The sequence below is a fragment of the Cervus canadensis genome, chromosome 9 (assembly GCF_019320065.1).
Source record: "Cervus canadensis isolate Bull #8, Minnesota chromosome 9, ASM1932006v1, whole genome shotgun sequence".
In the NCBI taxonomy this organism is placed as follows: Eukaryota; Metazoa; Chordata; class Mammalia; order Artiodactyla; family Cervidae; genus Cervus; species Cervus canadensis.
The window spans coordinates 69,087,748-69,100,609 of NC_057394.1; the positions used below are offsets into that span (position 1 = coordinate 69,087,748).

General features: G+C 41.6%; 1 protein-coding gene across 3 annotated transcripts in view; it reads right to left on the reverse strand.

Moving 5' to 3' along the window:
* Nucleotides 1–11,699, reverse strand: part of INTS6 (integrator complex subunit 6) — a 78,968-nt gene extending 67,269 nt beyond the window's left edge. The window contains exons 1-3 of one of the 3 annotated variants that reach the window (XM_043477434.1): nucleotides 11,058–11,699; nucleotides 10,550–10,627; nucleotides 9,571–9,720 (exon numbers count right to left, since the gene is read on the reverse strand). In XM_043477434.1, coding sequence (XP_043333369.1) covers nucleotides 9,571–9,720; nucleotides 10,550–10,627; nucleotides 11,058–11,168 — 339 coding nt within the window. In that variant the 5' untranslated portion in view covers nucleotides 11,169–11,699. Of the gene's footprint in view, nucleotides 1–9,570; nucleotides 9,721–10,192; nucleotides 10,507–10,549; nucleotides 10,628–11,057 lie in introns of those variants that run through there. The other 2 variants (XM_043477435.1, XM_043477433.1) reach the window with 2 other exon arrangements.
* Nucleotides 11,700–12,862: the final 1,163 nt, after the last annotated feature.

The window sequence follows — 12,862 nt, forward strand, 5'->3', positions numbered from 1 at the left end:
ATTAACAAAATTTAGATGTAAAGATCCTTTTCTCTTTCTACTACCTGACTTAGGCCCAATGTCCTGGATGCAATTACTTGGGTTTTCCTTCTAACTTACTATTTTGAAAAATGAGATTGACAAAAATGTAAAATAAAAATCCAAAATTTTACATTAATGTCTTCCACAGTACATAAATGATCAGAAACCATCAAGACTCAGGCATTACATCAGGAGTCACAAAAACATCACTTTGCTCATTCCTTATAATCCAAAAGTACTATAATCTGTCATTATCTTATGGACCCAGACTTTTTAACAATCACCACTGTGGTTCAGTCTAACCTTCCACAAAGTTTACTTAACCATCTTCAATTTCTACGATTAAAAATAATTGCTTTTAATCCTCTCAGAAGAGTTGTTTGGATGCTTCTCGTGTTTATAAACTCCAGAATAACCAGAAGACTTTCTTGATGTTTCCTGATTCCTAACTAGCTTCACCAGCTTTAAGACACAGGGAGAGTTTTCCTTCAACACTGATGCCAGCACAAAACCTGTCAATGACTATTCAAATTACATTACCTAATAGCTAAGGCTACATTACTTTTTCTCACATATTCAGAACTGTTTTCCTTTCTAGAACAAAGTTTTTTAGAAGATATAATCCCTCCAAGGACCTTCACATGTTCCCCAGCTTATCTGAGCAAAACTAATAAATGGAAAATGTTAAAATGTCATTTCCTTTTAAGAAAAGATTAAAAAAAGTATGTAGGACCTAGAATAAGTTTTGATAAATCACCACTAGGCTGGGAAAGGCTACCCACTCCAGTATTCTGTCCTAGAGAACTGACAGTCCATGGGGTCGCAAAAAGTCAGACACGACTGAGCAACTTTCACTCACTCAAGCTAATGTAAATTTGTCCTCCGATTACAACTAATTCTATTATAAGATTTTTAAGTTAAAATACTTTTTAGGTTGATACAGAGCCTGTTTGAGTTTCCTGACATATACAGCAACCAGAGGGGTGGGATGGGGAGAGATGGGAGGGAGGTTCAAAAGGGAGGGGATATATGTATACCTATGGTTGATTCATGTTGAGGTTTGACAGAAAACAAAATTCTGTAAAGCAATTATCCTTCAATTAAAAAAAATTAAAAAATACTTTTTAGGTGCAATTCTCTCTCAATACATCAAATTGCAAACCACACAAGGCCCTAACAGAAACATCACCACATAAAATAATCCTTCCCAGGCTCATCCCGAATAAACCTACATTACAAACAATAAAAGAGATCATTTTCCATTCGACTTTTCTTCTGCACAAGAACATCCTTCATCTCATCCTAACCACTACTCACCTGAATTTTAAAATACACTACTAACAAAGCCCTAAAAATGGTCTAAGATCGAAAATTCCTCAGAGAAGCTTAAACCTTTCTTGCTTTGAAAATCAAAAACATTTGTTTGAAGTAGTTATCCAAACATTTCTGAACAAGAATTAGAGGTCTGGGGGGGAAGACTTTCATAACACTCAGGGAAAAGTATTTTGGAGAAATCTAGAAAGCTTCAATTCAATGCCAAAACCCCACTATGTCCCCAGAGGCAAGGAATTTCACTTGAGCTGCAACTGCTGGACAGCTAATTTGAGCTTCTTGTGCTGTATGCATGTTGGGTTATAAAAAAACATTTACTGTTTTTTCTCAAAGGCTGCAGATTAGCAAAGTTTTTTCTAAGCAGGCACTTTGCTAGATGATTAACAAATGTTCTTCTCAATCCTTAAAAACGTTTTCAATTGGTATTATCACCATTTTGCGCATGACAAAAGTGAGGCAAAGTTAAGGGACTTGTCAGTCAATACACCACCAGCTGATAGCAGCAGGGCCTGGCACGGCCAGTTCTAATAAAGCAGTTCATTCTTTCCCTATCACATTTCTTGTTCTTAAAAATCTGGATGAAATACTCCATGTACCTACAATCCCTGTTTTTTTTTTTTAATTCAAATAAAAGGAAAATTTACAGAAATGGTAATAGGTGTTATTATACTAACAAACTACAGTGTTTATCAATCTTCACCACAATCCTACAAGATTCCTCCATTCTATTTTCCTAATGGGGAAACTGAGGTTCAGAGATTACATGACTTGGGTGAAGAGCCAAACAGATTTTTCTGAATGTTAAAAACAATGCCTAGAGATTTTCAAAAGTATATTATATCAAAGGAAACTAACTGGTAGTTAACAAATTACAAACTGTCCTGGTAAAAACTTATAATTACAATCGTAATACTGGCCAGCACATGACACTGGAGAAACCAACTAACTGACTGACGAGGTTAACAGTCCTGTATTAACTATACCAGAAACTCAGTAAACTAGGAGTACAAAATCAAAAAGTGCCATCAAATATACATATACACATACACCCATACACAAAATCCTGTCAACTATCCCCCACATTCACATTATTTTCCAGGGAGTGCTGAGGGACAAGGGACTCTGAAGGAAATCCAACTGAATATAACAAACAGTATTTTAACAGGGTGTTACAAGAAAAGCTTAATGCAACACAATGACAAAATGAAATGCCTGCTTTTCAGAGGACCTGAAAGAAGGGAGAGTCCTCTAGAGAGCTCCAGATATAACCCGCACCACCCAAAGGGATTCCCATCTATAGGTTATACCTTTAAACAAAATTTGCTCTTAAATAAAATATAAATTACTAATAAAATCTGCATGACTGTTTCATAACCAATTGCTCTCTTTTTCATAATGTGAAATATTTCATAATGTGACAAAATTAAGCATTTAACTTTACTGGGTCTTCTACACTTATAAAATAAGGATGATGAAGTCTAACATCACTTTCAATTCTAAAACCCTGAAAAGCAATAACTATAGTAATATTTACAGGAAGTCTAATGAAAAGTTCTGTTGATAGATGCAAAAAGTTCAATTTGTTTTTCTAACAGTGTATATAAAAATTCACGAAGCTTCACACATACTATATATATTTAAGGTGTATCTCAACAAAAAAGGATGGAGGAAAGAAGAGGGATCAGGGAATAAAGACAAAATCCAAAAAACCCAGTATTCTATGGTCTGTGACCATGCTTAAATTAAGCAAATTAATAATAAGGCTAAACAAAAATGAAGTTTGTATAAAGAAATTACTTCTTTAAAATGAAAGAAAACAGGGAATTCCATGCCAGTCCAGAGGTTAAAACCTGATACTTTAACAGCTGTGGGCTAGGGTTCAATTACTGGTCAGGGAACTAAGATCCTGCAAGCCACACGGCTAAAAAAAGAAAATTAAAAAATAAAATGAAAAAAAAAAAAAAAACCAGTGCTGATAATATGTTAGTGTTGATCAACCAAAGGAAAAAACCCACCAAAACAATTTATAAAAATATAAATTTGAGTGGAGTATGATGACTAAAAATAACTTTAAATATTTAAGAAAATTAACTTATAAAATATTATAGTCTCCTTGCAGAAATCTGTAACACGAACATGGCTAAACAATACTTTTAGTTAATTCAGACCATAAATGACCTTAAATCAATTGAAAATAACTGAGTGATAGTCTTTCATTCAAATATTTGTTCCTGGTCTTTTAATTTTCAAACATAATTTAATGTATATAATTTTTCATACATAGCTTAATACTACATTATTGACATTCTTTTGCATAAAGGGAAAATATTCTCTTTGAAGAAATGGATCATATTACTTTCACCTTTTGTACTTTTATTTTCAATAATTTCTAATTAAGAATGCAATGTCTTTAGGATGTTCTTTTTTATTTTCTTTTAAAATCATCACACCAAGGTGGTTTTTTTATCTTTTAGAAAATAGATTTAGCGTGTAAAATTATGAAGACAAATTATAGCGAGTGTTTTCAAAGAAAATAAAACCTGGGTCTTGAAATCTGTCGTAAATTACCACCTTCAAAATTATTGCTCAACAGGAAACAAATCATAGCCATATTATACTACTTTGAGCTCAGTCAAACCTTATTAAAATATCCCTTGATTTACCCAATAGATGTGCTCCTCAAAAGTTCCTTGCAAATCAAATGTGTGTAAGTATCATCTTAAACGCACTAGGGGGAGCTCCCTATTTGAAAGAATAATCCTAAAATATGTGCTTTTGTCTTCTGAGGGTTCCTTTTCTAATTTACATTCCTATAAAAGAATGACTTTCTGACTTATCTACTGAACTATATTCATCCAGTTTTCATTTAACACTTAAAAAATCCTATCCTTTATCCCATGCTTATCAACTATCATTAAGACAACTTTGATCAAGTTATATTTACTTTCCACACTGCTTCCCCTAGGAAGCAATACAAAGCTCACTCTCCCAAAAAACAAATATATTTAATACGTTACAGATTTCAAAGCATATAATATCAGCTTTAAATATCACTAGATTTTTATCACTGTACTTTCCAATTCAACAGGGAAAAATAATAGAAAATAGAGGTAAATAATTTATTCAGGGGAGAAAAGTATGTCTTCTATCTACTGAGCACCTTGTAACTTTTGCAGTACATTTTACCACATCATCCCCTTTCAGCCCCTCACTGGCTCTCTAAGGGTGAAAACGGCTTCATGACTGGCAGTCTGGGAAACGAGCAGCAGAGGCACAGGGTAGTAGCGACTGTCCAGTGTGACAGAGTGACTCAATGTCAGGGTCAGATTTTAAATTCCCTTTTCACATTCCTAGCCACTGCTCTTCCTTTACACAATTAAAGATGGAGAAAAAAACACTTAAGCCAGTTTGATTAGAGAGGGCCCTATCCATCAGTAATTATTGAAAATAATCTCAGGGACTTTTCAAGACCCTTCAAAAGGGAGGACAGTCTCTTCAATAAATGGTGTTGGAAATACTGGATGTCCACATGCAAAAGAATGAAGCTGGACCCTTACTCCCTATTCCGTATACAAAAACTAATTCCAAATGGATTAAAAACACAAATGTTAAGATGTAAAAGTAAACCTCCTGAAAGATAATACAGGGGAAAAGCATGTATACATAGGATTTGGCAATGATTTCTTGGAAATGACACCAAAAGCAAAGGCAGCAAAACATAAATAGGAATACATCAAAAATAAACATCAACAGGACAATCAACAGAGTAAAAAGGCAACTCATGGGAGGGGAGAAAATATCTGCAAATTGCACATCTGATAAGAGGGTAATATCCAGAATATTTAAAGAACTCCCACAAAACAGGAAAAAGCAACAATTAAAAAATAAGCAAAGGACTTGAACAGACATTTCTCCAAAACCAATATACAAATGTCCACCCAGCATATAAAGAGATGTACAATATAAATAATATTAAATAATTAGGTAAATGCAAATAAACCAATGAGATAAGATCTCAAATCCATTAAAAGGGCTAATATTAGAAAAAAGGAAAATAGTGTTATCAAGGATGTGGAGAAACTGAAATCCTTGTGCACTACTGGTGGGAACAGTAAACAGTGCAACCTTCATGTAGAACAATATGGCTTTTTCTTAAATTTTTAAAAAAAGAGAATTATCAAACAATCTAGCAATTCTACTTCAGGGTGTAAAGAACTGAAAGCAGGATCTCAAGAGAACTTGCACACCATGTTCACAGCAGCATTACTCACAATGGTCAAAAGGTGGAAGCAGCCAAAGTGTTCATCACTAATGGACAGGCAAAATGTGGCATACACAGAAAAAAACTTTTTAAATGTGGTATATACATACAATGGAATATTATTTAGTAATAAAAAAAATGATACCCTGATACATGCTACAATGTGGAATACTCTATGATTCCATTTACAGGAGGTATCTCTAGAGCAGTCAAATTTAAAGAAACAGAAAGTAAATGGTGCTATTCTTTCATTGCCAGTGGCTGGGGTTAGGGGGAAATAAGGAGTTATTGTTTTGAAACGAGTTTCAGTTTTGAAAGATGGAAATGTTCTGGAGACTGGCTGCACAATAACCTGAACACTACTGAACTGTTCATTTAAAAATAATTAGGATGGTATATGTGCTATTACATGTTTAAATTTAAAAAGTAGGAAAAAAAAAAGGTTCAGGGACTTCAGCACAGGATGTTCAAAGATAATAATCCACCTTCTTTTGAAAAGATTATCTATAGGTCAATACCAAACTACTGTTTATACATTTCTTGGTAGCCTAAAGGAAACCAAAAACCCAAATGGGAATCAAGTTTTCATTACTTCACCTACCAGCGTTAAAAGAGAAGCCTTTATTACATACTACCCGAGAACTAAATGCATATGCTTTGGTGAAGAGAAAAAAGCAGTATTACTAGAAATCTTCCTGAATTATCTGCTTCGTTCACAAATAGCTCTTTATGCTGAAGAATAAAATTCACTGCCATTATTCTCCAAGATTCACTCAATTTGATCTTGTCTAAAAGCCACCATTTTTCAATGAGGTAAACACTTGGAATAGAAATCCCTCAAAAAATTAAACATATTATATCTCCTTTTATGTTATTACTCAAGATTGTCTTCACCAAAGATATAGAGTAGAAGGTATCATTCTAAGCCCTACAACAATTGAATCAGTACTAGTGTATTGAGTAGCAGGAGTGTGGAATTCAGTCCAGTGACAAAAATGATGAACTGGAGGTCAGAGTAATATTTAGCAGCTAAACCTAACTGGAACCTAACTTTTAACAATGTTGAAAATATTGACAGAACAACTTGCTAAAGTATGAAAAATCAACCAATCTACATATGAAATTTTAATCAGATAGACATGTCCAACAGATATTAAGGCAGGATCAAATTTTTAGTGGCTCTTAAAAACTCAGCATTATTTGAAACCCCAGTGAACACATGTAAAAAAAAAATTTATCCGATTTAGCTGCAATGATAAGCAATTGACTAAGTTACTAAAATTTGTAAGACTGACTACACATCATGAGTGTAGAAATATCAGCAAATGATACTAATTGTCAAGATTATTTATAAGGACTTCAACATGCAAGGAATTTATTAGTGAGATATCCAACGTGCTTGAGAAAACATTCACGAAGAACCATTTTTTTCTCAGCCACTTTAACCTTGCTGATGCCCTGCAAGTTCTTAGGATACTAGCTAATAGCTCAAACATGTTTTAAGTATGTTAATGAAACTTATGCAATAAATAGATATTAAAAACTCTTGGAATTGATTCTGGAAACCCGTATGTGCACGTATGTGAGTGGGAGGAACGTGTGGAGGTATCTGCATAAATAAGCAGATATATATAAACTCCATTTAAGTGTTTTAGGAAAACTTCTTCAGAAGCTTATATAAAGGTTTTTAGACGCTTTGTAAACTCAATATGCCCTTTCATCTAGCTCACCTTTTCTCATTTCCTTCAACTACTGAGATTATACAGAAGTATTTAGTACTATGGGCTCCACAGATCCTAGAACAGAGCATGAGAGGGGAAGTACTAATGTAGAAACACTGAGGTTACAGAAAATAGTTATTCCACAAAAAATAGGCAGACAATCTCACAAAGAAAACATATGAACTATTCACTAATAAATGAAACATTCAAAATTCTTGATCATTTGTCTTTTTTAACAAGAAAATATGTATTTAAATCAGCAAGAAAAAAAACCTCATGATGAAAAATGGCTTCTGAAAAGACATTTTCTTCTAATTAAAAGACTACTCAATCGTCATTTTCATTTGGAAAATTATGGCTTCCAAAGTTACTTTAATGCTAGTATCATTTTTATGTGCCAACTCAGGATATTACTCCTTGCCTCTTCACTCATTCATCAAAATAACTAAAAGGCATAATCTCTACACCTTGTTGAATCAATAAATCCTGACATTCAAAAACATCCTCATCTCCAGGCTCTTCTCTTGGTGCGAGTGGTAAGAGCACAGCGGGACCACATTCAACCTCAAACTTTCGTGAACTTTAGAGACAAGAACTTAAGTGTTCCCTGGTGGAAGACGGCAATTGTGAAAAAGAAAATAGAGGTTTAAGTTACAAATGTCCTCAGTCTCTCCATGACAGTTTTTTCTAAGGAAACATCTAAGAAATATTTTTAATAGGAGGTAGGAAGTAAATATGTCTAAAAGTCTTTCCCACTTACAAAATGTGATGCAGAAAAACAGAAAATTAATACTTCCGCTATATGCTGACAATCTAACAACCAAATATATATACCTAATAATAAGGAAATAAGGATAACTGAGTAAGGGCAAGTTTCTTATCTGACTTTGAACTCAAAGTTTAGATCAAGACCTTAAGCACTAAGACTGCATAGTACTATAGATAACAAAGGAATCTGAAAGGGAAATAAAACCATTATTTTAAAGAAAGAAACTGAAAAGTTCATGGCAAATCTGCCTAAATTACTAATAGCTCAAACATAAAGCAGCATAGAAAGAGAAAACATAAAGATTATTGTAAAGAAAATACACATTTACTAATTAAACAATGGAAGTACAATTCCATAAAAACAGAAACAAACTGACTCCAAGTTGAAATGTATACTTTAAAAACAATAGGACTACATTCAACCATTTCCAAAAATGTTCAGGCAGTGAATAGTTATCCCTAAGAACTGAAGTATAAACATTTCTAAAACAAGAAAACAATTCTGCTCCTGTATAGAAAAGAAACCAAAGGCTGTAGTTGTGGGAAGAATTTCCCTGAAACTTGTGAAACTAATGAAAAGTGTGGCTCATGGAATTTGTGAAAAGAATAAAATGTATACCAAAACGTGTCACTGTGGTTAATGGTGCTCTGCACAACATAGAAACTGTCATCCTTTACTTCCTGGGCCAGTTACCTCAAAAGTGTCATAATGGACCACCTTGCATTATCCCATACTGACTCATCATGTGATTTAAATACCTTGTCTCATCTTCAGACAGCTAAGAGCAAGAGCATTAGAGGAACTGGGGGAATTCAGGGAGAAAGAATGGGTTCTTTCAAATTTTCCAACAGCCTCTTTTCCAAGGGTTGGGAGTTTAAAAAATTCTGGACCTGCCATTTAATTCAAGAATGGTTTCAGAATTCTTCCTGCAGTGGCTTACTGGACACACATCACAAGCTGAGAAATCTTAATGTACTCAGCCAGTACACTGAAATTCTTTTTACCTTTCAGAGTTGTTATACAACACGGTTAAACTAAGCCCTTTTACAACAAATAGAATAATTTCCTCTAACATTTTAAGATCACTTTAATTAACTAGTGTCCGTCAGTCATTGCAAGGGTTGCAGTTGCCAGTGGGTAGGCCATCAGAGAAACAGTGTGGTGAAACAGGATGTTTTCCTTTTATTTCCTGAGTGAACTTTAAGGGATTAAAACTAAATTTATGTCAACTTTACAGCATTCAGATTCAAATTCTGAACCCAAATACATTTTAAGAAACAAAAAAAACCTTGAGGGCTATAAAACCATATACAGTGTGGTCAGAATTCCACTTTTGTATTATGTGCATACTGTATTTTAATCTGCAATGTTTCATATTTGTATTTCACGGTATATAGCTTTTGGACTGGGCTGCTTGTCCACAGAAAGAAAAATCAACTGTGTTTCCACCTTAATATTCAACCTACCTGCCCATAGTTGTCTATGCCAGTTACTAATCTATTTAAATTTAATAAATCAAAAGCTGTCCTTAGGGATTGGCCAAGAGTCGTAAGTCCTTCAGCTTGAAGGTTTTTCAGTTCATTCATAAACGTTGCATGGTTTTCTTTCCATCCGGCCTGAAAAGAAAAATGTGAGAATTTCTTTTTTTCATCTTTTAAAGCCAGGTACACAGGGACGGCTGTTAACAATCTGCCGTTCACCAAGCGGCTGCTCGACTTTACTGTACGGTTTGGGGTAGTGTCAATGCCGTCTCTCTGCTAAGGAAACTCTCTTCCAGAGGTGGCCGAGAATAAACCTGCTGGCTCTACAGCTTTCCGTAGCTACCAGCCTTAATACTTCATAACTTCCCGGGGAGATGCACTCCCCAACCTCATGCCCAAAAATCCGGGGATGCAGAGGTAGTGGTGGAAAGCAGAAGTGAGCAGCACTTCCGAAGTTCACCCGGAGCTGTCCCACCGGCCCCGCGGCCCTATCGGGGAGAATCCGGAGACCCGGCTCCGCTACACCCCACCCCACCCCACCCCCCACCGTAAGCCCCCCGCCCGCCGGCCCGCCCGGGCCTCGGGCCGATTCCCCTTTAATGCAAACCCGGGCTCTGCGCGGCCGGGCCCGGCTGTCACTCGGGCTAACTTGAATAAATATCCCCCACAGTTCATTGCTGCCGCTCACGCCGCGGAGGGGAAATGTCGGCCATGTTGATCGCCGCGCCGCCGCCGCCGCCGCCGCCGGGCCAGGCTGGGGAGGGGACGGCGGTGGCCCGGCGACTCCGCGCCGCGCCGGGACGCTCCGGAGCGGGGGGAGGGGGTGGGAGCCCGCAGGGGAAAAGACCTCAGCGCCTGGAGCACAGCGGGTGGGGGAGGGGAGCATAAGGAAGGGTGAATGGGGGGGGCGGGGAGGGCGAGAGGAAGGGACGGGGACGGGGAGGGGGAGGGCGAGGGCTGTTACCTTGATAGCATAGGGCGGCTCTTCGAAAGTGACCAGCATATACCTGTCTCCTCGGCTGGCAGGGTCCCGGGCACGGAGCTGCGGGAGAACGGGTGGAAAACGGGAGCAGAACAGGGCGGGCGAGAGGGAAGCACACAGGCGAGGTTAGCAGGCGGAGAAGGGGCGCCCAGCGGCCCCGCCGCCCCCCCCCACCACAGTTACCGCACACGCCGCGGCCGCCCCCCCCCGACACACTCAAACACACACACACACACACACACACACACACATACACACCGGCCCCACAAACACATACACACCGCCCGGGGCCGGAGCCCGGGCCCTTGCCGAGCCCGGCTCGCAGCGCCCGGCCGCCCGCGCGGTGGGGGAGGGGGTCCCCGAGCCCGGCAGCTCCCGCAGTCAGGTCCCCGACACCTCCGCCTCGCCGCCCCCGGCCGCCCTCCCCCCAACCCCTGCCGCCCTCGGGCCGCCGGGCTGGGGTCGCCCCCCGGGCTCGGTCGGTCGGTACCTTCATGAAGGTCTCTACCGCGCCTTTGGCCGTGTCCAGGTAGGTGGTGCCCAGATGGCTGCGCTGGTTCATAGAGGCAGACGTGTCTATCAGGAACAGTAAGATGGGCATAGTGCTGGCCGGGGACACCGGGGCCCGAGGTGGTGGAGAAAGAGATGGAAGAGGTGGAGGCGCCGGTGGCGGCGGCGGCAACCGCCGCTAACGCGGGGCGGGGGAGCGCGGCCCCCGGGAGGAAAACACCGTCTGGGTCTTTCCTCCGGCTGCGGGGAGTTTCTCCCCCGATAGTTGAGAGGAAACTCCCCGGACCCAGTCCTCCCCGTCGTACCCCCGCCTCCTCCGCCTCCTCCTGCCTGCCTGCCCGCTAGGGCGGGCGCCCGGCCGTCTGTCTGTCGGTCCGTTCCCCCCCCGCCTCGGGGGTCCCGTCCCCGCTCCCGGCCCCTGTGTGTGTCCCAGCGGGAGACGGGCCTGGCTCCCTACCCCACCCCCGGCGCAGGGAGTGGGGACCTGGGAGCTGGCGAAGAGGGGAGTGGGCTGAGGGGAGATTGGCCCTGGGGCTGTTGGGAGAAGTTTCAGGGACTCCCTCCGCACCCCGGCGGTGTCACCACTTTCTCAGCCCCTCTCGCTACTGAAGCGCTTTTCTCTCTCACACTCCGGTTTTAACTCGGGCAGGGGCCGCAGAGGCTCCGCCCTCTGACACGTCCTCCGGCCACGTGACGCACCGCCCCGCTAGTCTATTGGCTGGCCCCTGGCCTCTTATTAGCATATTCAAACAGCTCAGGGGCGGGGGAAGCTTGGAGGCCGGCTCCGGGAACAGTTAGGGAGCACGCGCAGAGGCGGGGCGTCGGGTGCGCGCGAGGGGCGAGCAGGCGGGCCGGCCGACGCGGAGGCGGGCTCCGGGAAGGGGCGGGGACTGGCCACGGAAGGTCCGTGGGGCGGGGGCCGCGTCGGCGCGCCCAGGGCCGGCGCGGTTGTGAGTCTGCGCGTCAGGCACGGCGGCCTTTCCTTGGCTGTCGGAGGTGGTAGGGGTCGGGGGAAGGGAAATGGAGGTTGGCCTCAGCTCCTCTTCCGAGGTCTCAGTAGCGAACCCCTTCCCTGTGGGCCAGTGAGGAGGGATGAGTAGCGTGATCAAAAGCCCGGGTAGGAGTCAGCGGCAGGCCCGCGGTCGCCCCCCAGAGGAGGGCTCCGCACCGGCGGTCGTCGGAGGAGGTTCCTTGGCCCTAAGAGGGCCGGCCCCGGCGCGGGCGGGCCCGGGGCGGGGGATGGGAAGTGAGAGGTTGTTTATGACCAGGGACTAATCTCCTCCGCGAGTCACACCGCTCCCGCTGGGGAGTGGGGACCAGGGGCAACCCTAGCCCGCAGCCGCGCTTGGCCCTGGGCAGCGACCGAGGGCGAGGGCTGGACCTGGCCAGTACCCATCTCGTTGCAGGAAACCACTGAAAAGCATACAAACCCTTACCCCCACCCCCCCAATTCAGCCCTAAAAGGACAGTGGGGAAAGATTCAAATATCGATAAACTGTTTACTGCCCTTTTTATACTGGGAGGGAAATAACCCTTCTTACCCAAAGAAGTAACCTCTGTCAAGCCATATTTACTTAGAACCATCGAATGTTAATTTTCAGAGCTAAAAGGGACCCTGGCAAATCATAATCCATTACTCTTTATTTAAACAAACTGATCTGGCTGCCCAGGTGACACATAAGATTGGTTCTCCATAACCCTTCCAGTGCTCTTTCACATACACTGTATCAGGCTCGATCCAGATACTGCATGAGGGAAGACATTATCGGTTAAAAACCAGCCCCT